This window comes from Apodemus sylvaticus, chromosome 15 (assembly GCF_947179515.1).
Source record: "Apodemus sylvaticus chromosome 15, mApoSyl1.1, whole genome shotgun sequence".
NCBI classification, from domain to species: Eukaryota; Metazoa; Chordata; class Mammalia; order Rodentia; family Muridae; genus Apodemus; species Apodemus sylvaticus.
The window spans coordinates 63,711,279-63,736,794 of record NC_067486.1 but is presented as its reverse complement, the minus strand read 5'-3'; the positions used below and the strand labels follow the sequence as shown (position 1 = coordinate 63,736,794).

General features: G+C 35.9%; 3 protein-coding genes across 13 annotated transcripts in view; 2 read left to right on the top strand and 1 right to left on the bottom strand.

Annotated features, from left to right (window-relative positions):
• Eaf2 (ELL associated factor 2) overlaps nt 1–25,516 on the bottom strand; it is a 1,192,577-nt gene that overhangs the window by 51,181 nt on the left and 1,115,880 nt on the right. The gene's annotated exons all lie outside the window — the stretch shown is intronic.
• The window catches only part of Iqcb1 (IQ motif containing B1), a 228,264-nt gene that overhangs the window by 14,302 nt on the left and 188,446 nt on the right, over nt 1–25,516 (top strand). The gene's annotated exons all lie outside the window — the stretch shown is intronic.
• On the top strand, nt 17,969–20,268 carry LOC127665813 (40S ribosomal protein S17-like). Its single transcript, XM_052158391.1, has 2 exons — nt 17,969–18,062; nt 19,135–20,268. The coding sequence occupies exon 2, from the start codon at nt 19,145–19,147 to the stop codon at nt 19,544–19,546; it is 402 nt and encodes a 133-aa protein (XP_052014351.1). The 5' UTR covers nt 17,969–18,062; nt 19,135–19,144; the 3' UTR covers nt 19,547–20,268.

The following is a 25,516-nucleotide window of genomic DNA, read 5'->3' as shown; positions in this document are numbered from 1 at the left end:
AGCCCACATACAGATGGAAGCTGAACAATTCTCTACTCAATGATAGCGTGGTCAAGGAAGAAATAAGGAAAGAAATCAAAGACTTTTTAGGATTTAATGAACATGAAGGCACAACATACCCAAATTTATGGGACACATGTAATAAGGACACATGCTCCATTATGTTCATAGCTGCCTTATTTATAATAGCCAGGAGCTGGAAAGAACCCAGATGTCCCTCAACAGAGGAATGGATACAGAAACTGTGGTATATATACACAATGGAGTACTACTATTCAGCTATTAAAAACAATGAATTCATGAAGTTCTTAGGCAAATGGATGGAACTAGAAAGTGTCACCTGGAGCAAGGTAACCCAGTCACAAAAGAATGCACATGGTATGCACTCACTAATACGCGGATACTAGTTCAAAAGCTCAAAATGAACAATTTACAATTCACCCAGCACAGGAAGCTCAAGAAGAAGGAGAACTTAAGTGAGGGTGCTATGGGTCCTCTGAGAAAGGGAACATAATACAGGAGCAATAAGGGAGGCAATGTGTGGAGCAGAGTCTGAAGTAAAGGCCACCCAGTGACTGTTGTACCTGGGGATTCATCCTATAAACAGTCACCAAACCCCGACACTATGACAAGAAGCATGTACCAAAAGGAGCATGCCATGGCTGTCTCCAGAGGGACCCTGCCAGAGCCTTTCAAATACAGAGGCAGAAACTAGCAACCAACTATTGGACTGGGCTTGGGGTCCACAATAAAGGATCTGGAGGGTGGTCCAGAGGAGCTGAAGGGGTTTATAGCCCCATGGGAAGAACAATGACACCCAGAGAACCCAAGACTCCCAGGGACTGAACCATCAACCAAGGGGTACACATGGTTCCAGCCAAAAATGTGGCAGAGGAATGCCTTGTTGGGCATCAGCGGGAGGAGTGGTCTTTGGACAGGTAAAGGCTCAATAGAGGCCCCAACAAAGGGAAACAGACAGGGGGGTGGGGAGTGGGGAGGAGGTGGGAGTATGTTGGGTAGAGGGGCATATACATGGAGGCAGGGGGTGGAAGGAGGGGTAGGGAATTTTTGGGGAGGGGTGATTTTGGGAGGGGGAAATTGGGAAAGGTTTTACCATTGGCAATGTAATTGAAGAAGTTACTCAATTAAAAAAAAAAAACTGAGAAAATCCAAAAAATATCATATTCTGCTACAAAAGCCTGTACTCAAAAAAAAAAAAAAAAAAAACTGGAAAATCTGGATGAAATGGACAATTTCCTAGACAGATACCAACTACCAAAATTTAATCAGGATCAGATAGACCACCTAAGTCGTCCTACAATGCCTAAAGAAATAGAAGTGGTCATTGACAGTCTCCCAACCAAGAAAAGCACAGGACCAGATGGCTTTAGTGCAGAATTCTATCAGACATTCACAGGAGACCTAATGCGAATACTCTTCAAACTATTCCACAAAATAGAAACAGAAAGAACATTACCCAGCTCATTATATGAAGCCACAGTTTTGCTGATACCAAACCCACACAAATATCTAACAAAAAAAGAGAACCTTAGACCAATTTCCCTTATAAATATCGATGCAAAAATACTCAATAAAAATCTTGCCACCCGGGCCGGGTGTGGTGGCACATGAGTATAATCCCAGCACTTGGGAGGCAGAGGCAGGTGGATATCTGAGTTCAAGGCCAGCCTGGTCTACAGAGTGAGTTCCAGGACAGCCAGGACTATATGGAGAAACCCTGTCTCGAAAAACAAACAAAGAACATTCTTGCCAACCAAATCCAAGAACACATCAAAATGATCATTCACCATGATAAAATAGGCTTCATCCCAGGGATGCAGGGATGGTTCAATACCTTGAAATCCATCTATGTAATCCACTACATAAACACACTCATAGAAAAAAAAAAAAACACATGGTCAATTCATTACATGCTGAAAAAGCGTTTGATAAAATTCAGCATCCTTTTATGTTAAAGGTCTTGGAAAGAAAAGGAATTCAAGGCCCATACCTAAACATAATAAAAGCAATATACAGCAAACAGGTAGCCAACATCAAACTAAATGGAGAGAAACTTGAAGTAATCACACTAAAATCAGGGACTAGACAAGGCTGCCCTCTCTCTCCATATTTATTCAATATAGTACTTGAAGTTCTAGCCAGAGCAATTAGACGACAAAAGGAGGTCAAAGGGATACAAATAGGAAAGGAAAAAGTCAAACTATCACTATTTGCAGATGATATGATAGTATACTTAAGCGACCCAAAAAACTCCACCAGAGAACTCCTACAGCTGATAAACAACTTCAGCAAAGTGGCTGGATATAAAATTAACTCAAGCAAATCAGTAACCTTCCTATACTCAAAGGATAAACAGGCTGAGAAATTAGGGAAATGACACCTTTCACAATAGCCACAAACAATATAAAGTGTCTTGCTGTGACTCTAACCAAACAAGTGAAAGATCCATATGACAGGAACTTCATGTCTTTGGAGAAAGCAATCCAAGAAGACCTCAGAAGATGGAAAAAATCTTTCATGCTCTTGGATTGACAGGAGTAATATAGTAAAAATGGCCACCTTGCCAAAAGCAATCTATAGATTCAATGCAATCCCTATCAAAATCCCAACTCAATTCTTCATAGAAATAGAAAGAGCAATTCTCAAATTCTTCTAAAATAACAAAAAACCCAGGATAGCTAAAACTATTCTCCTGGAATTATTACTGGAACTATTATTCCTGTAAAAGAACTCCTGGGGGAATCAGTATCCCCCACCTCTAGCAGTACTACAGAGCAATTGTGTTAAAAACTGCATGGTATTGGTACAGTGACAGGCAAGTAGATCAATGGAATAGAATTGAAGACCTGGAAATGAACCCACAGAATTATGGTCACTTGATCTTTGATAAGATCTACAAGGAGCTACAACCATCAAGTGAAAAAAAGATAGCCTTTTCAACCAATGGTGCTGGTTCAACTGGAGATCAGCATGTAAAAGAATGCAAATTGATCCATTCTTTTTTTTTATTATTATGTTTTTTTTATTTACATTTCAAATGATTTCCCCTTTTCTGGGTCCCCACTCCCCACAAGTCCCATAAGCCCTCTTCTGTCCCCCTGTTCTTCCATCCACCCCTTCCCATTTCCCTGTTCTGGAAATCCCCTATACTCTTGCACTGAGTCTTTCCAGAACTCCTCCATTCTTTTTGGACATTATTTAATTTGTGGATTATGTCCTGGGTATTCAAAGTTTCTAGGATAATATCCACTTATCAGTGAGTGCATACCATGATTGATCTTTTGAGACTGGGTTACCTCACTTCTCCATCTCCATCCATTTGTCTAAGAATTTCATGAATTCATTGTTTCTAATGGCTGAATAGTACTCCATTGTGTAAATATACCACATTTTTTGTATCCATTCCTCTGTTGAAGGACACCTAGGTTCTTTCCAGCTTCTGGCTACTACAAATAGGGCTGCTATGAACATAGTGGAGCGTGTGTCCTTATTGCATGCTGAAGAATCCTCTGGATATATGCCCAGGAGTGGTATAACAGGGTCCTCAGGAAGTGACATGCCCAGTTTTCTGAGGAACCGCCAGACTGATTTCCAAAGTGGTTGCACCAACTTGCAATTCCACCAGCAGACAGCAGGTGTTGGCGAGGATGTGGAGAAAGAGGAAATTGATCCATTCTTATCTCCGTTTACTAAGCTCAAGTCCAAGTGCATCAAGGAAGGACCTCCACATAAAACCACACACACTGAAACTAATAGGAAAGAATCTGGGGAAGAACTTTGAGGACATGAGCACAGGGGAAAAGTTCCTCAACAAAACACCAATAGCTTATGCTCTAAGATCAAGAATTGACCTCATAAAATTGCAAAGTTTATGTAAGCCAAAGGACATTGTCAAAAGGACAAAAAGGTAACCAACGAAAAATGGCAACCAACAAATTGGGAAAAGATCTTTACCAACAGTACATCTGGCAGAGGGCTTATATCCAAGATATACAAAGAACTCAAGAAGGTAGATTTCAGAGAGCCAAATATCCCCCTTAAAAATGGGGTACAGAGCTAAACAAAGAATTTTCACCTGAGGAATATTGAATGACTGAGAAGCACCTAAAGAAATGTTCAACATCCTTAGTCATCATGGAAATGCAAATCAAAACAACCCTGAGATTTCACCTCACACCAGTCAGAATGGCTAAGATCAAAATGTCAGGAGAAAACAGGTGTTGGCGAGGATGTGGAGAAAGAGGAACACTCCTCCATTGCTGGTGGGGATGTAAGCTGGTACTACCACTCTGGAAATCAGTCTGGCAGTCCCTCAGAAAACTGGGAATGATACTCCCAGAGGATCCCACTATGCCACTCCTGGGCATATACCCAGAGGATTACCCAGCATGTAATAAAGATATATTCCTAGCAGCCCTGTTTATAGTAGCCAGAAGCTGGAAAGAACCCTAATTTCCCTCAATGGAGGAATGGATACAGAAAATGTGGTAAATATACACAATGGAGTACTATTCAGCCAATAGAAACCATGAACTCATGAAATTCTTATACAAATGGATGGAACTGGAGAACATCATCCTAAGTGAGGTAACCCAGTCTCAAAAGAATACTCATGGTATGCACCCACTGATAAACGGATATTAGACTAGAAGCTTGGAATACCCAAGACACAATTCACACATCAAATGATGCCCAAGGAGAAGGAAGGAGTGGCCCCTGGTTCTGGAAAGGCTCAGTGCACAATGTGGGGGAATACCAGGACAGGGAAGTAGGAAGGGATGGATTGGGGAACAGGGGGAGGGAAAATGGCTTATGGGACTTTTGGGTAGGGGGGAATCCAGGAAAAAGAAAATCACTTGAAATGTAAATAAAGAATATATGGAATAAAAAAAAAAGCAGATGAAAGGTTTGGCCATGAATTGATGGTTAAAATTTATTGACTTGCTCATGGGGATTCATTATATTATCCTGTCTGTTTTTAAGTATCTTTAAATTTTCTATTACAAAAATGTAAACAAACTGATAGGGCCTTTTCCAACAGAGGAAAATGATAATTTATGAACTACATGCCATATGATTTTTGTAAATTTCTGGTTATTTCTAAAGTCATTAGTAGAATATGACACAAATAGAAAATACACTTATTGTAATTACAGGGATTTAAGAAGCAATGTAAAATAGGACCTTTTCCTGCTATTATAAAATATTATGTAAAGAATAATTGGGCTATAAGTATAAATGAACAGGTATTGATGTAGGAAAGAGCAAATAGAAAGCTATAGTTGTATTCCACAGGCCGGCTTATAACATATCTGACCTTATTTTTACTTAATCTTGTCAATCAACTGATGTAAGGAACAGAAACTGACATTTATTGGAAACATAATTTTTTTCTAGAACATTATACCTTAGCCTGTTAAGAGAGTTATTTCTAATTTCACAGATGATGAAATGAAGACTATGGGAGGTTGTCTTAAGTTAGGGTTACTATTGTGGTGAAATACCATGACCAAAAACTACATGAGGAAAGAGTTTATTTGGTTTACATTTGCATATCAGTGTTCATCACTGAAGGAAGTAAGGGCAGGAGCCCGGGGTCAGGAGCCAGTGCAGAGGTCATGGAGGGGTGCTGCTTACTGGCTTGCTCCACTTGACTTAACTCAGCTTGCTTTCTTATAGAAGCTAAAACCACCAGCCCAGGAGTGACCTCACCAATGATGGACTAAGCCATCCCACATCAATTACTATTTTTCAAAATGCCCCCACAACTCGATCCTGTGGAGGCATTTTCTCAATTGAGGATTCTTCTTCTCTAACTAGTCTAGCTTGTGTCAAGTTGACACAAAGCTGGTCAGGACAGAGGTTAAGCAACTTATGCAGGTATTGAACACCAAGTTTTCGTAACTGGCTAATGGAGCCTAAAAATTATAAACCTAGGAAAAATTTTTAGTTAGTGAAACTCATTGGTGCAAAAAAGATTCAGATTTAGGAGATGTTATCTTCAATTTAAAAGAAGTAATAATACAATTTTTGCTTGGTATTTGTAGATGACCCATTTGACTATAACTAACTTCATAAAAATGGAATGACTCTTACTTATGGCCATTTAAAACTGCCTGCATCTATAAAAATCTTCATTATAGAGCATTCAATGCCAGAAGTTTAGCAGAAATGATCACACTTTCATTGGATTTAAAAAAGACAAATTATTACTTAGGTTATTGTAAAATCTTTAACATTTCTTTTTTTCTCTATTCTTATAGTACTGCAGAGTGATCATTTCTTACACTTACTGCAAACTGACAATATTCAAATAGGAGCTACAGTCATGACTCTGCTACAGAATATACTACAGATCAACAGGTGACTTAATTCATACAATTTTTATTCAGAAGCATTACTAATTTTATTATAGTTTGTCAAAATCTACTACATATGACTTATACATGAAATTTAACTTCTCTTATAATTGACATTTACTAAAAGATAATATAAAATACTATAAAAGATTAGAAATTTGTTATCAAATTATAATCTAAAAACCAAAGAAAATTTCAGGCTTAGAAAGAGAATTGGTGTGACCCCTAAAGAAAAATATTGGGATCACAGTAAAAAAGTTAACTCACATATTTAATAAGCAGCAAACTAAATGTCATATGCAAAAAAATATTATAAAAGAAGTAATAGGTACTTCTTGGGATCCAAACAGAAAGAATGTACTTAGTGGAATTACTCAGTAATTCACTGGAACATGGGTTTATTCATCATCTACCATTGGCCAAAATTACTGTGTTTCTCCTAGTGTTTACAGTGTTTATTCAGATATACTCTTGTCTCCAATGAGTGACTGTTGAGTATGGAGACAGAAATCATTAAATTTTAGTATATTTACAAAGTTGATGTTATACGTATGTGGTAAGAATTGTGTTCTAACCAAACTAAGTGAAGATGTATCCTGGAAAAGTTAAAACCCAAGATGAAACTTTGAAGATAAGATGTCCAGGGAGGATGAAGAGAAAGCAGTATTTCTAGTCAGAGGTGAGTGCATAAGCAAAAGTGAGACAAGAAAGAAGCATTATTCTGAGGGTGAAAAGTAGAGAAGATTTATCCTGCTAGGATTTAAAGTTCAGTATCAGTTATGGCCAGCACATTTTGAAGAGGCTTACATTATGAAAAATTGATAAATGTTAAGAAAGCATATAGGCAAAAACAGTTGAAGATTTTTTAAGTAGATGAATATGGTTCAATTACATTTCAGTATTATTACTCTGGTTACTAATGGAGAGAAGATGAGAACAAAACTCGATAAAGAAGACAATTGGAAGACTGAGGTATTCTAGGGGAGAGACACTTGCCTTGGATGTTAAATATCCTAAGTTTGTTTGTTGCCCAATGGGTGGGGGGTAATGAGGAAGAAACTATAGCAATTCAAGTAAACTAATAAAATCTTGGCATGGTAATAGGGAATAATTTTTTTAAAGTTAAAATCTTCAGACTTTTATTTCTACTTTAGATTAAAATAGAATTATGAAGATGAATTTACTGGACCATTAAGGGAAAATAAAAAGACAAATTATGAAGGATCAATTCTCAATAAACTGAAAATGACTCAGTGTATGAATGAAAGCCAGGAGTGGGGTCGGGAAGAGTAAGTAAGGTTAGGGTAGTTAACTTTTTGTCATTGTAACAAACTACCTGAGATAACAGATTTATACAAAGAAAAGATTACTTTGGCTCGTGATTTTTGAGCCCCCAGTACATGACTATTTGTCCTCTTGGTTTGAGCCTGTAGAGAGGCAGCGTATCACAGTGAGAACAGGTAGCAGGGCAAAGCTACTCACTCAATAGCCATGAAGTAACAAACAGAGAGAAAGGAACATTCCCCTAATGATCTCCAGGCCTCCCACTAATGCTCCAGTCCTTAAATGTTCAGACAGTTCCCAGTAGCTCCTTCCTTGAGAATGAGCTTTTCCCACATGAGCCTTGGGAGTACATCCGAGATCCAAACTATACAAAAAGCTTCAGAGCTGCTCTGAATTATTGGCACTAAGTTTTTAGGATGTGGTATAGCAGGAAAGTTTGAGTTCAATAAATTAAATAAATAAATAAATAAATAAATAAATAAATAAATAAATAAATACAAAATAAAAAAAATAAAGCTGAGAATGAAGAGAAAATAAGATGCCTAAAATTCACAAGGCAGAATGCTAGGGAAGAGAGTTATATTAGAGACCTACAGAGGGGATGCAGTAGAGTACCAATCAACATATGTGTGTGTGTGTGTGTGTGTGTGTGCGTGTGCGTGTGCGTTTGTGTGTGTGTGTTTGTGTGTGTGTGTTCCTATTTCTTTTAAATACAATGGAACATTTTCTAAAATCTGTATCCAGTGCCTTTAACTCTCAACAAATTTAAGGAGATTTAAATAACAAAAAGTTGGTCTATAAGCTGGGCGGTGGTGGCGCACGCCTGTAATCCCAGCACTCTGGGAGGCAGAGGCAGGCGGATTTCTGAGTTCGAGGCCAGCCTGGTCTACAGAGTGAGTTCCAGGACAGCCAGGGCTATACAGAGAAACCCTGTCTCGAAAAAACCAAATCCAAAAAAAAAAAAAAAAAAAAAAGTTGGTCTATAAATGGAATGAGGTTGGACATGAGTGATAAGCAGATCTGTGAAAAGTATCCAAATAATATATTAATAGTACACATAAATAACATGAAAGATATAGAAGAAATAGAAAAGTTGGAAATTATTTTTAAATAAACAGATTGTGCAAATAACATGAGAATTTCTGAGATACATATTAATTCAAACAATACTTAGAAGAAATTTTTTATTTCTTATATATATATGAATATTTCATATATATATATGAACCCATGTGAGGAAGGGGAAGGGGAGGGAAGGAGAGAAGAGAACCAGGTACAGCAGCCAGGAGGCCTAAAGAGTAGACAAAAGGGCCAGGTGGGATTGTATAGGAAAGGGCAGCAAGCCCCTAGGTTGGAGACATTTGGGGTAGGGGATGGGATATATGGGGTATGCCAACCAAGAAGGACCTGTAACAGGTACCTACTGAGGAATGCAGAGAGAACCTAGCAGCCAGCATCTGCTTTGAGTGTTACATAGGCACCTCTGCCATCTGCCGCCCCCCCCACCTGGCTGACTTGGTCAAGATTTTTTGCCTTTCCTACTTTCTCTCAGGTCCTCCCTACCTCTCCCTAGAACCTAGCAAACTTTATGCTCTTTTTCTCTGTCTTTAAAAAAAAATCAAGAAACACAAAAGCCCACTAAAACACAGAAATTATTATAAAAACAAACAAAAGTCCAGTAAAACAAAAGCCTAAACAAAACAGCAAAACACAACCTTCACAATAGCAGTGCAAAATGATAGTCAAAATATGCCAAAGGAAATATAATGTTCTTTATAAATTAAGCACAGTTATGTCATTTAATTGTTGAATCTTATAGCAGTCTTGTGATTTGTCACCTCAAAGGTTTTGAAGCACTTGCTTAATCTTACAGTTTTTTTAAATATTCAATTTTATAACAAGTTTCTCTGAGAGGAAAGGGACCTTCATTTACTTTGTATTCTCTATTGGACCTAATATGGTCCCCTGCCCACAGTAGAAAATCTGAAATGTTAATATGTTAACTAACATAATATGTTAGAGTCTAAATTCTTAGAACCAAGTTATATGCTTTAAAAAGTGGCTATGTTCATGGGCTAGGCCACACATAGGGATTTAAGTTTTAAATTTGTTGGGATAACCATGTGTGAATTATTAATTATGATTTTTTTCCTCTGTCCTATTAGTGGTAATTTACTCAAAATAGAAGGAAAGGGCCTGCATTCCATTTTAGATGAAATTCTTTTCAAGCTTTTATGAACTCCTAGTCCAGTCATAAGAAGTACTGCTACAAAGCTCCTGCTAGTACTGGCTGAATCCCATCAGGAAGTTTGGTTTCACTGAGACTAAGTGCCTGCTATAAAGGTAGGACATACATATTTTCCTTTCTTGGTATTCTCAAAGACAAAAATGTACTGACAGTTATAAATGATAAAATCCTTATATTTTGAAAGTTAGTAAGTGAACTGTGCAGACAAACCTATTACAACATGTGCCATTTCAGAACATACGTCACTATATGATCAACAGACCACATACATGTTGTGTTGACAGTGTTATAATAAACATTTACCTCCTTTATGATGAAAATATTTATATTGAATATAGCAAATAGTGTAAGAAAATAATGACCAAAGATGTCTGTGACCTTATCAAAATTTATTCTAGAGAAGAAAATAGTTTCTAGTTCATTAAATATGCTTAATTTAGAAAGCCTCATGGGACTTTTAAATTTGTAGGGTCTGTTTAATTACTAATCAATTAGACATTTTAGTAACTTTTCTTATATGTATCACTTATATAGATAATTATTTTATATATTGCAAGAAAAGACATAGAATAAGCACCAGTATTAGACCTCTAGTTGTTATTATGCCAGACGTACATTTTTCAATACTGCAGCTAGATTTCTACAGAAATGTGAATGTCCATTCCAGGTATGGTAGCATACACCTTTCATTCCAGCCCTTGAGAGGCAGAGACAGACAGATGTCTGTGAGCTCTAAACCAGCCTGGTCTACATAGTGGTGGACTAGGATAGCCAGAGCTACACAGTGAGCTCTGTCTCAACCCACAACCCTAATAAAAAAGCAAAAACAATGAAAAAGTAAAATTGACCTTAATATTCCTCTCCATTTCTTTAACTGATAAAATTGCAGCAGCAGAATTTACTCAAGTTTACTAAGATACTTGGCAGTTCTAAGTGTTGCTGAGAACTTGGATCTCAAAGCATGTATAAGGCATTCAAAAATCCATATGATGGCAGCCCCAGATGTACAGAAAAGGCATTTTTATTTGCTTATTTATATGTGTTATATCACATGCTTTAGAATAAATGGGCTCATTGTACCTGTTAAGATACTGTGATATTTGAGAATTAAAATGCAGTTTCCTAATGTTATAGCACTTCTGGCTTACCTTCAAATTATAGATGTTAGTGTAATAAAAATTGATTAATAAAACTTATTAATAGCAACGAATGATAACCTGCTTAAGTGCTTCCACAAGGTGGACATACATAGATGATGTGTTTATAATTTCTTTTCTTAAACATGTTTCAGTTTAAGGTATTTGTGTTGAAAAGAAAACAAATTCTTTTTTCTCTGACTTACTGCATTTTTACATTTAGATGTCACAAGTGAGGGACATAAAATTGATCAGAACAGAGGAAGATTGGAAAGACCTCAATATAGAAATCATTGAGGAAAACCGCATACTTAATCATCTTGTTATATTTATTCATTTTCAAACCAGACTTTAACTTTATTAGTACTTAAATAACAAATAAATCTTACTTTATTGATAACTGTTTTGTTTTGTTATTATATTTCAGGACTTAGAAATCTGCTAAATAAACAGGAAACTCTTACAGAATTTAGTCGAGAACTTAGACAACTCGTTGATCTTTTATCCCCAAAGATCCATCAGGAAGTAGAAGAACAGGTATTATAAAAATAATTTGTGTGATATTTATAACTGTATTGAACCTTGGTTCTCCTTAATATGCCTCACTTTCTATCTCTTAACACTTTAAGTAAAATATTATTCCTGCCCAACAGATTTCAATTTCAACACAATTTCAATCTCCCTTTTTATATCTATCTATACATTTGAGCAGGTTATTTTTTTTCAGAATGTCTCATGAAATCCCCAATTTATTTACTCTTTTCTCAGTAAGCCATTTGAACTTCATTTTCATTAAAAAATATCTCTCATTTTACAAACTACATATAGCCACCTGTGGTGAGCCTTCTTATTCATTTATACAAAATAATCATGTCTCCTCTCATCATAAATCATATTAATAAAATTATGTTTGAGATGTGAGAGGATTTATTTTATCACAGTTCTTCAACATATACTCAAAATGGAGGCTCCAGCTAACTTACTTCTGTAGAAGGAGACTTTTATGATTTTCAGGTGAGGACTTCAAATAAATATAAAAAATATTCTAAAATAATAAAATATATTTTTACAGTAAAAGGAAATGAGATTATTATGTACCTAAAATCCTAAACAAAAGGTAACTGAAAGGAAGTGCAATTTAGGCAAGAGAATGAAAAGAGGCATTTGGAAAGAAGAGAATAAAGGAAAAGAATTTTGCTTCCATAGACTCTTTTCAACATGATACATGTGATGAACAGACTCAAAACAGTATGCTAAAAGTTTACAGAATTAAAACAGATTTGCATTACTACACATACATAGCTAACTGAACTTACATAGCCTAATCCTAATCAAGTTGATAATTCTAAATGGACTGGCGCAGTGGCACAACAGTTAAGAGTGTGTACTGCTCTTGCGAAGGACCTGAATTCTGTTGTCAGCACCCATATCGGATGGCTCAGAAATGCCTGTACCTCCAGTTCTAGAGGGTTTGAAACCTCTGCCTTCTACACATGTGCATGCACACACATACACATAATTAAAATAATAAAAATTAATCTTTTAAAAGTACTAAACATTAGCAAGATAGTTCCCTGGCCATGGTGGCACACATTTAATCCTGGTGCTTCAGAGGCTAGGGCAGAAGGGTCATAATTTTGGGTCAGCATTGGCTGTCTAACAAAATGTAGTTTCAAAAACTAAACCCAACAAAACAAAAGACATTAGCTCAAAATAGATAATGAAAGATTAAGGCAGAATTGTCAAGTTCTTGAACAGGAAGTGAGATCAGATAGAGCTAACTAGACTATCTTCAATGTGTTCTGTGTATTACCTGAGCTTCATATATTATATGTGGAAAGTGAGATATAGTAAGTATACTTGGACTTCTTGGGCCTGATGAACTTCATGTTTCTGGTTACTCATCTGTCTCAAGATGATGATTAACACTTATCCTGGCCTGGTAAAGAGAAACTTTAAAGATAAACTTCTCAAAAAGACTTTTCTAGAGATGTATCAAAATTATTTCTGATATATAATTTCAGAAACTACATAAAGCAGCTTGCTTGATTCAAGCCTATTGGAAAGGTTTCCAGACCAGAAAGAGATTAAAGAAGCTTCCATCTGCTGTGATTACCTTGCAGAGGAGTTTCAGGTAGAAAACCAAATTGTTGGTTGAAATGATGATCTAGCTTTGCATGTAAATTTGTAATCCCACTTACCCACCCAAAAAAGGGGTGGGGGGAGAAAAAAACAATATAAGAGTGTTACCAGAGCACAGTTAAATGCAAGTGGGGGAGGGCAGTATTTGTGTGTGTGTGTGTGTGTGTGTGTGTGTGTGTGTTCTTTGCTTTTTACTTTCCTAATGTGTGTTGTTTTATTCTTGTCTTTATTCTGTTCCATAGTGTTACTAAGTACCAACTCTCAAGTAACCAGGTACCTTTTCAGAACAATGGGCATAATATGACAAATTATTGGAATCCAATATTCAATCCTGTCCACTTCCTATCCAGGTTTGTATGCCAATTCTGAAGAGGGAGCCAGTGAAATTTATATTATTAAATCCTCAAAACCAACAGTACTCATAAGTGCTCATATATATAATTCTGTTTGTGAATATATAAAGGTTAAAGATGTTAACTAAGATTTCCTGAGTAAATATGACATGGGTAAATGTGATCCTTTAGATATCACAAAACTATTGATCTCTACTTCAGTTATATTGAAAAATGAAATACTGAAGATGTGGGTCACTTTCTGATTTGACTAACCTAGCCACTTTCTTAAAGGTTACAGAACAAACCATAGCAAAAATAAATTTAAAAAATAGTTAACATTGATTATAAATTAGAGTCAGTCAGAGAGGATTTTATTTTCATTCATCAGTACTTAAAGCTAAATATAACTCACTAAAATGAAACTGACATGTTACAGAAGTAACCTTTAAAAACTGAAACCACATTTTAATAACTGCAGCTGCATTTCTGTTACAAAAACATCTAAAAATATCTGTGTTCAAAATTGTCACACAATCATTCTGTCTGTGTTATTTAGTGAATAGCCTATAAAAACTTTCTTCTAGACATATTTAAAGACAAGTATTTTTACTTTTGGGCATTAGTATTATCAGCAAAGAAAATATCAAATTTTCAAACATTCATCAAATGAGAGAGAGAGAGAGAGAGAGAGAGAGAGAGAGAGAGAGAGAGAAGACATACATATATACACATAGAGGGGTGGAAATATGTGTGTTTTATGTATGTATATATAAAGTATCTCAAAATTGTGTGTGTGTGTGTGTGTGTGTGTGTGTGTGTGTGTGTGTGTGTGGTGTATGTGCATATATGGAGAGAGAGAAAGTAACAGACTTGAGTTTGTATCTGGCTTCAGCAACTTATTGACAAGTTATCGTAATTCTTAGCCTCATATTTCAAATCTAGAAAATATATGACTATGTTTTGTAGCACAGGCCAGTAATCTCACCTAATCAGGAAACTAAGGCAGGAAGAACATATGTTTAACCAATCCTGGATTGCAGAATGAGATCAAAGCAGCTACTGCTGGACAATTTAGCATAGACCCTGTCTCAATGGGTATAAAGAGGACTGGATGTAGTTCAGTCGTAGAACATTTGTCTAGCATAAACAAGAACTTAGGTTGACTTCCCAACATTGTAAAAATTAAATGAACGAATTACTAAAGTTCATGTGCCTCTTAGGACAATTTAAAAGGCTTTAGTATATGGCATTTTAAAAATAGGATTCAAATATATATATAATTTATGCCCTTAATATTTACAATTCTAGATTAGGGTTTAGTCCAGTGCTAGTTGTATGCATAGTTAGCATACAGTCTATTGACTACACTGAAAAAAAAAAAAACCCAAAAAACAAAAACCTTAGGACCTCAGGATTGTGAGTTTATTTTTGTAGAAGTATATTTACAGAATCTAATTAATATTCTTATCATTCAAAAATTTTTAAGTTAGCATACAGAGTAATGAATTTCCTTATAGCATTTTCACACATACATGCTGTTAAACTTTGTTTTCACTCCCTCCATCACTACCCTCACCATCCTTCTTGTCTCCACCTCTGGCTAGTTCTCTTCCCTACCTCAAATAGACTCCTTTTTTCTTTACCTCTCGTTAAGATAATCATTTTCCCCTCTCACAGTCCATTATTCATTAAACATACACGCAAAAATTTAATATAGGTTCTGTATATTTGTCTAAGTCTAGTTTAATTTAATTACTTCCAGTTCTCTTCATTTTATGCAAATTACATGCATTTGTTTTTCTTCATGGCTGAATAAAACCATTCTATATATGTACCATATTTGTTCTATCCTTCCATCTATTGATAGATATGTTAGTGCCCCCTTTTCTTAGTCACTGTATAGAATGCATCAATTACTGTGGATAGATAAATATCTCTATGGTATGTTAACTTACTTATTTTGTTTGGAGGTTATTTTGTTTGAGGGTCGTGTTATTTTATTGAGACAAAACATGTAACCCCCTCAGGGTTAAGATTCCTAATTTGTTTTTTGAAGTATTTATTTTGGTTGTTACTGTTGGAAGAAGAAAAACATTCTCTTTAGACATGCAAATTCATCTAAGTAATATAATTATTATATTTTCTTCTTCTACATCTTCCTGGTTTTCCTCTATGGGTACCTAAAAATATTTTGAATGTATATACTTAATACTAATATTTTTAAGGTTTTACATTCTGACATAAAGGAAGTATCACAGGATATGTTGTAGTAGTTACAGACATTTCTGATAAATAGCAGAAAATATAGAAATTGTAATGAAATAAAACATCTTTGATAACTTTATAGCCAGTTATAAAACAGTGTACATTTAGTAAACAGTTGAAAAATACCTATATCTGGGGGTAGACTAGATGGCTAATTTGGATAAGGATGTCTGCCATTCAGCCTGAAGACTTTTAGATCCCAGAACAATCATGATAGAGGGAGAAAACTGACTCCTTCAGGGTGTCCTATGATCACACATGATCCATGACTGACAAATGCACACAAATAGAATGCATAGACACACAGAGGCAATAAATGTAATTAGAAATTAAATGTAAGAATCAGGAAAAATGCAGGTCTGGAGAGATGTTTCATCAGTTAAGAACATTTGCTACACTAGTAGAGGACCTGAGTTCAATTTTCATTACCCATATATGGTAGCTCGTACTGCATCCCCAACTCCAGTGTCAGGATCTAACACCCCAGACTGGCTGCTGTAGGCACCAGGCATGCATGTGTTGCACATGCAGACATACAGACAGATAAATGTAAAAAACATTTAATTTCTTGTAAGTATTGAACGTTTTGCCTGCATACATGTCTATGTACCACATGTATTCCTGGTGCTTGTGGTGTCAAGAATAGGTTATTAGATTTATTTTTTGGACCTCGAGTTAGACAGTTGTGAGCCACCATGTAGGTGCTAGGAATTTAACTTGAGACTTCTGAAAAAACAGCTGGTGCTCTAACTGTAGAGCCATTTCTCTTGCCACCATAAATTTAAACAAAATGAAAAATGAGAAAAGGAAAAAAATAAAAGTTACAAGTTAGATATAATTATGCCATGAAGTGAAAACCACTATTGAAATTTTAATGTTTTCAAATAATTTATATTTCTATGTAAATTAATATGATTTTAATACAATTTTTATATGTATATAAATATGTATACTATTTTTTGAGACAGACGGTTTTTCTTTTTTAAAAAAAATTATTTATTTATTTATTTTATGTATATGTGTACACTGTAACTATCTTCAGACACCCAGTAGAGGGCATCAGATCCCATTATAGATGGTTGTGAGCCACAATGTGGTTGCTGGGAATTGAACTCAGGACCTCTGGAAGGGGAGTCAGTGCTCTTAACTGCTGAGCCATCATCTCTCCAGTCCCCAAATAGGCTTTCTTTTTGTAGGCCTGGCTGTCCTTGGAACTTGGTAGACCAGGCTGGTCTTAAACTCAGAGATCCACCTGCCTTCCAAGCACTGGGATTAAAGGTGAATGCCACCACCACTTGGCATATTCTTCTGTATCTTCATTTTATTTTCATCTAACAGTACATATCACTAAGTTTTTGCAGGTTTTCTATTTTAAAAATAAATAAAATTCCATCAGTTAAGTGACTCATTATTTCTTTATTCAATCCACTATAATCAGATACTTTTCAGTTTGTTACCATTGTAATACTATACTACAACATTCTTGACCATGCATTTATATATTTGGTTATTTTAATAAGAAAAGTATTAGAAGTAGAATTGGCTGGTCTGTATTTTTTTAGCCTTTTTATTTGAAATATTTCTTTAGATTTTTTGATATATCCAAATATCTGTAGAGAAAATTATATATAATATATAATAAGTATGCGGTTCATTATACCCTTATCTTAGTTTTACTGCTGGGAACAGACACCTTGACCAAGGCAAGTCTTAGAAGTACAACATTTAATTGGAGCTAGCTTACATATTCAGAGGTTTATTTAGTCCAATATCATAAAGGTGGGAACATAGCAGCATCCAGGCAGGCATGGTACAGGACGAGCCAAGAGTTCCACATCTTCATCTGAAGGCTGCTAGTAGACTACTGCCTTCCAGGTAGCTAGGATGAGGGTATTAAAGCCCATGTCCACAGTGACACACCTACTGCAACAAGGCCATACCTTCTAATAGTGCCACTCCTTGGGCGAAGCATATCCAAACCATTACAACCCTACCAATGCTAGAAATTACTTTCCAGAACACTTTTGTCTTTACTTGTTTGATTACTCTTGAGGTCAAGATTTTTCATGCATTTCTTTCTGGATATGGTTTATAAAATTGTATGTAAGGAACTTATTCTTTTTCTTTCATAGATCTAAATGAATAAAGATGTTGGAGCTAAATAGGCAAAAGGACGAAGAAGACTTCAAATTAAGATTGCAACTTCAAAGACAGAGAGCCATGAGGCTTTCCCAAGAGTTGTGCTTGAGCATGCTTGAAATAATTCATCCAGGTGAGTAATAACATAAACTTTTTAAGTGTAAGAATGTTAGAATATCTTAAACCAAGTTTTCCACTTACCGGGTAATTTCTTTTCTATTTCTTTTTGTTCTTTTTAATTGTTTTGAACTTTTTTGCCTTTATCTCTCTTTCTTCTTTCCCTAGAGAAATCATACTAGATTGATTTTAAATTTTACAGCTTTTCTGATTCATACGTATTATTATATTTTATTTTTTTACTTTCAGATACATGTGTTAAACTTAAATGTTTATAATTAAAGACACTGGCCAATGACATAATGAAAAATCTTGAAAGAACTCCAGTATGTCATCTGAACTTCATTCAGATTGACTAGATTGTTTTTAAAATTTACAGTTTTTCTGATTCACATCTATAATTTTTTTTTTACTTTCAGATACATGTGTTAAACATAAATGTTTATACTTAAAGATAGTAGCCAATGACATAAAAAAAATCTTGGAAAGACTCCAGTATGTCATCTGAACTTCATCCATTCCCTAGTATAAAATCTGTGACATCTTCTTAACCTTTGTGACAGATGAAGCTGAATTAATAAGAGCATGCTGTAGTGGTGTATCTATGTGTGCATGTTCATCTGTGTGCATGTGTAGTGGGTATACATGTGTATACATGGCTAGAGGCCAGCATAAGGTATCTTCCTCTATCCCTCTCCACTGTAGTTTTGAGACAGGACCTCATATAGTCTGTTCCTGCTTCAAGATATAGCTAAAGATGATCCTGAACTCACCCTCCTGCCTCTACCTCCCAAGTGCTCAGATTAAAAGTGTAGGCTAAAAAGGAAACAGGAAACAGGATCTCTCTTCTCTCCTCTTCTCTCTCTCTCTCTCTCTCTCTCTCTCTCTCTCTCTCTCTCTCTCTCTCTCTCTCTCTCTCTCTTTCTGTGTGTGCTTTTTGGATTTGGGCTTTTTGAGACAGGGTTTCTCTGTATAGCCCTGGCTGTCCTGGAACTCACTCTGTAGACCAGGCTGGCCTCGAACTCAGAAATCTGCCTGCCTCTGCCTCCCAGAGTGCTGTGATTACAGGCGTGTGCTCTTTTACCGAGATCCGCCAACATGGGCCACGTTCGCACCAAGACTGTGAAGAAGGCGGCCCTGGTCATCATCGAGAAGTACTACACGCGCCTGTGTAATGACTTCCACACCAATAAGCGAGTGTGCGAGGAGATCGCCATCATCCCCAGCAAGAAACTTCAGAACAAGATCGCCGGCTATGTCACGCATCTGATGAAGCAGATTCAGAGAGGTCCTGTGAGAAGTATCTCTATCAAGTTACAGGAAGAAGAGAGAAGAGAGAATTATGTTCCCGAGGTCTCAGCCGTAGATCAGGAGATCATTGAGGTAGATCCTGACACCCAGGAAATGCTGAAGCTTCTGGACTTTGGCAGTCTCTCTAACCTTCAGGTCACTCAGTCTACAGTTGGAATGAATTTCAAAACACCACGCGGAGCTGTTTAATCTGTTATGCCATATTTTTAATAAACCTGAAAACAAACAAACAAAAAAAAGTGTAGGCTACCAATTCTGACTTTATGCGTTGCTGAGAATTAATCCCAGAGCCTCATGTATGCTAGCAAGTACTCTGAGCAATGTGTCTATTTCCTCATAAGTTTTTCATCATTTACTTCCCTTTGTATTACTCATTCCCAAGCACATTCACTTGTTCCCTCCCTCCTTTTATTTTAAATATATTTTCCAGAATTTGCCCTTTCTCAGTGATTCTCACACTGTCCTGCTTGATGTGTCCCGTCCATAACTATACTGTCAGCTATCAGCTATCAGCAAAATGCTTAGCACTCTCATTCCCGGCTTTTCATCCTACTTTCTCTCCTAAGCAGCACTAACTATTCCTAACTAGCACTGCCCAATAACACATTTATGTTAGTGAAAAGTTCTGTCTGTATTAACCAATACAGTAGCAATAGCTAGAAGTAGCAGTTGAGTATTTTAAATGTGCTATTGCACTTGAGGATTTGTGAATGTTTGATTTTACTTTATTTAAATCTACTCAGTAGCCATATGTATCTAATGGCTGCTGCTGTGACCATCCTCTCCATTGATTCCCCATTTCATGTAACGGCATCAAAAATCTGTTCAGTGTCATTCAGCATCCTTACTTTTTCTTTGTCACTCTTCTATATCAGGTCAGCTATTGAATCTAATTAGTTTTTTTTTAATATTATTTGTTTTTATTTATATGAGTGTACTATAGATGTCTTCAGACACACACCAGAAGGGTGAGTGCATCAGATCCCATTACAGATAGTTGTGAGCCACCATGTGGTTGCTGGGAATTGAACTCAGGACCTCTGGAAGAGCAGTCAGTGCTCTTAACCAGTGAACCATCTCTACAGCCCACAATTAGTTTTTTTATACTCTTTCTAAGATGCCTTCTTTGTATTAACCAATGGTGGTATGTTCTACAGTTTTGTTCTTTTATTTAACTACTGTGAATCTTGAGTTCTAGGCTCACCAATGCCACAGTCAAGGGAAGCTGTTTTTGTGTGAATAATCATAAGTTTGGAAACACTCATAGTAGATTTTTAAAAAGATTTTATTTATTGTTTTCAGTATACTGTAGCTGTCTTCAAACACACCAGAAGAGGGCATCATGTTTCATTACAGATGGTTGTGAGCCACCATGTGGTTGCTGGGATTTGAACTCTGGACCTTTGGAAAAGCATTCAGTGCTCTTAACCACTGAGGCATCTCTCCAGCCCCACAGAGTACATTAGAGAGCATATAACTACATTTTGTTCATCTCCCCTGGTCATCCCCAAATGCTTTCCTACATGTATTCATGATTTTTTTTTTTGTCAGACTGTTTTTGGTACTGGCCTTTTATCCCTTTTCTCCTTACTCTGGAATGACAATATTATGAGTTCTTTTTGGAAAGAAACTGCATATTCTAGGAAAGCTTTACTTTCTACAATCTTAGAACTATTATGAAAGAGATTGGCAAATTAGTGTGAACAGTATTGAAAAATACTTTAAAAAAACAACCTTGCAAAATCATTATTATTACTGTTGTCCTAATTTCAGACCTTAAGAAAACATAGCTGAGTATGTTATAATAATGTCTGTCATCTCTTTAGGTCAAGTGGAGAAGTACAATAGGGAAATCTAAGAGAAATCACCATTGATTATCCAGAAACATTGGAGAGGGTACAGGGAAAGGAAGAATTTTCGCCAACAGAGGCCATCTCTCACAGAGTATAAAACAGCTGTCACACTTCAAAGAGCAGTGAGTCTGCTGTAGTATACACAGCTCTATATACGGAGGCAAACAAGTGTTCAAAATTGACTTTGCTGTTTACCAAATATAAATCTGTGATCAAGCCCTTTCACTTTTCTGAGCTTATTTTCTTTATAAAATAAGAACCGAGGACTGGAATTATATATAGCTCATTAGTTGAGTACTTCCCTAGCATGTGCAAGACCCTAGGCTCAATCTCTAGCAACTAAATTCAACCAAACAAAAAACAGTAATAACAATACTTATTTGCCTCTGCTCAAGCTGATTTGGACACTAAATCCAAGTCCTGCCTTAAAATCTCATATGCCATTTACTAGATTGCAGCCTTGTTATTGTTGCTTATTTTCCTCTCCTATTTGGCCTGCAAGTTCCTCAAGGATGGGAACTAAGCCTTTTATATTGGAGTCAGTTCTCAACAAGCTTGATATGAATGGATATTCTGTCTTTTATATACTGTTATATACATCAGAATCATATTACATATATGAGGCTTCTAAAGTCTGTAAATTGCACAGTCCTATGCAAATGTATATTTTATTTGATTCTTTTAAAATAATCAAGTTACAGGGAAAGTACTAGCTATAAGTAGAACATATAATTAGAACTCTTGAATTGTAGAATAATATTCATATGGTAGTATTCTTAGGGATTATGTATAGTAAGTCATATTGGAAAAGCTTAGCACAGGGCTTTTTTTTTTTTTTTTTTTTTTTTTTTTTTTTTTTTTTTTTACTTAGTAACCTTTTCCATCAAATATCTACTTCTCTTATACATTAGGCCTCTATTAAGATTTCAAGTCTGGGGCTGGAGAGATGACTCAGTGGTTAAGAGCACTGACTGCTCTTCCAGAGGTCCTGAGTTCAATTCCCAGCAACCATGTGGTAGTTCACAACCATCTGTAATGAGATCTGATTCCCTCTTCTGCTGTGTTTGAAGACAGCTACAATATACTCATATACATGAAATAAATAAATAAATCTTTTTAAAAAAGGTATTAAGTCTGAAAACATGTCTTTATGTTTTTATGTCTTTTGACCTTTTTTTGTAGGTTTTACTGTTAATTCTCATTTCTTACCATGATAAATTTTGAGCACTCAATGTGGATTAAAATTTATAAGGATGTTTTAATTTTTTAACTTGTATGTAAGCTTGTGTGCCTATGTGTGTGGATGTGCGCACTTGAGTGCTAATGCCCCCTGATGCTGAAAGCATCACAGTGTCTGAAGATAGCAGTTGTGAGCAATGGGTGCTGAGAAATACACCTGGGATTTTCTGCAAGAGCAGTTTGCAGTCTTAACTGCTCAGTTGTCTTTCCATCCTTATGAAGGTATTTCTAAACCACCAAAAACCAGTAGAATAAATACTAGGGAAATGTGAAAAGTGATCTCTCTCTTCCTTCTTCCTTATGTCATTATATATGCAACAAACCTGATATTTACCCTGAGCTAAAGAGAGTGACCCAAGGCAACCTGAGGATAGCTCATTTATATCCAGTTAAAGATGCTTCCTTGTAGAGATATTTGCCTTCTTTGTGATAGCTGCCCAGCCAGATTGATTGAGGGAAAGCCTGTGGTGCAAGGATATCTATAGTCTCATTCATTTGTTCATACTGCCTATGTTGGAATGCTAATGTTTTTTCATATAGCATCTTAGGACTTCTTCAGCTATGATAAAAATATCAATCATCTATAACAAGATCTGACTTCCTCTGCTGGGGTGTCTGAAGACAGCAACAGTGTACTTAGAATAATAATAAATACTGCAACTTGGAGAGTAAAGGATTTATTTCATCTTATGCTTCCAGTAATATCATGGAGGGAGGGGAAGTCAGAGCAGGAACTTGGAGGAAGGAACTAAAGCAGAGGCTATGAAGGAATGCGGCTCCTTGGCTTAATGTTCAGCCTGCTTTGTTTTTTATAACACCCACTAGCCCAGGAGTTGCACCACCCATACTGAGCTGGTCCCACTCACATCAATCACAAATCAAGAAAACATTCTATAGGCTTTTCCACAGACCTTTCTGGTAGGGGCATTTTTTCAGTTGAGGTTTCTTTTTTTCCAAAATAACTTTAGATTTTGTCAAGTTGACCTAAAAACTAGATAGCAGACATAGTTATGTTTTATATAACTTGGATATAAAATATTATTTTATATTTTATAGTATACCTACATGAAATATAAAATAACTGGGATTTGTGATCTGTGTTATGTTCTAGAGCAATTTTCATTTAGTGGTTTGCTTTAAAAAATGAAAGAAGGAAAGAAAATAAGAAACAAAAAAAAGAAAAAAGAAAGAAAGAGAAAAAAAAAAGCCAAGCATTGTAACATGAATTCTAAAGGCTAAGGCCAGAGAATCCCCTGATTCCTAAGCTTGAAACCATTCTTGTTTACACAGCAAGTTCTCATTTCAAAGGAAGAGGGAAAGAGGGGGGAAATAATTCATCAGCTTCATTAAAACTAAATAAAAAGTAGTAAGGTTATCCTTTACATTTATTTGTCTCTTAGGAACAATTGATTTTTCAGGTACTTGGCAACAAAAGAAAAGTTAAACCATTATCTGCCTTCTGTTTCTTTCTTGTTTTGTACAAAAGCCAAAGCCCCTCTTAAGACTGGGTCTCACAGTGCCTCCCAGGTTGCTGACCTTGAGCTAAAATTATCTTCTCTTACCCCTCACTACTAATATTATAGTGTACTATCACACCTAATTGAGGCAGTGTGTTTTTAGTTGATAAAAGTAGAAGGGAAAAATTACAAAATGATATGTAGTAGATTACATCTCTAATCCAGACACTCAAGAGACTGAATTAGGGTCTTAAATTCAAGGTCAACCTAGACTACATAGCAAATTCCAGGTATACCTGGGCTACATAGCAAGACCTGCCCCCAAATAAAGGAACATTGAAAACACGTCAATAATTAGACTTCTTTATTCTCATAGACAAATTAAGTTCTTGGTAGTGAGTGTTGCAATGTTAGAACTAAATTTGAATTTTGCTTTTGAATGTTTTTAGATTTTTTTTCTTTTCTCACCTTTTAAAAAAGCAGCAGTAGCTCAGGAAGAGAGTTGGTCTCTAGATCCAGAAGGGTAGATTGACTATAGAATACTAATACAAAATGTTACACACTCATTCATCACTAAGCATCCATAAAAAGAATTAGTAAAACAAACCATTGAAATCTTTAAAAGCCAAAACAATGGCAGAGAATAATAAAATGACAAAGTACATAAAGATAAGATGAAAAAAATCAATGGAGTTCTGATTGAGGAATAGTGTGAAGTACTCATCAGAACATTATAAACCCAGGGTGGTACTAAAAGGAAGGCTGGAAGAGAAAGGATGTGTTAAAAAAAAGAATCTCCAAACAGAAAAATGAAAGTAAGAGTCTCTGTTTTGCAGATAGAAGCACCAAACTAAAACGAGTATTAAGGGACATTTTAACATTCAAGGCATCCACTCAACCCCCTTTTTTCTCTGCATTCAGGCTTATGACTGCAGATGGTAGAGTGGAAGCATTTTCTTTCAGAAATCTGAGTAGTCTATGAATAAAGTCAAAATTTACTAACATTGAAGTATCCAAACAAAACAACTTGATTCATTAGTCCTATGCTGAAATGCATAGTAGATGAGCCCTATACAGCAGCTCAGTACGTCTAAATGGCTTTTAAGTGCTCAACCATATAGGCCAAAGGCAAATATAACTGAACATGAGGAAAGCTGCTTGATAGAAATAGAGAATTTAATATTTAGGGATGTACCTCAGAGAGTAGAGCACTTGACCAGCATATATGAGGTCCTACATTCAATCCCTGACCTTGGGGAAAAACAAAACAACAACAACAAATATTTAGAGAGATGTTGCAGGAATTAGAAAATAAGATTTGTTTTTATCATTTCCTCTGATAAGAGAATACATGAGACAAAATCAACATGTTTAAAAGGAAAAACGGAAAAGTGGGATATGGAGGGAGGCAGACCTGGGTTGAATAGCTAATATTTACTAAAAAGCAGGATAAAAGAAATATTACCCATTGAGGAAATCAAATACATAAATATTTAAAATCAAAAACAGAAAATACGGAGGAGAGGAAACCAAAAGAATTTTTTAGAGCATTGGTAAATGTCTAATACAGTAACAAACATTAATACATTGGGAAGAAAGAATTTAGCAGC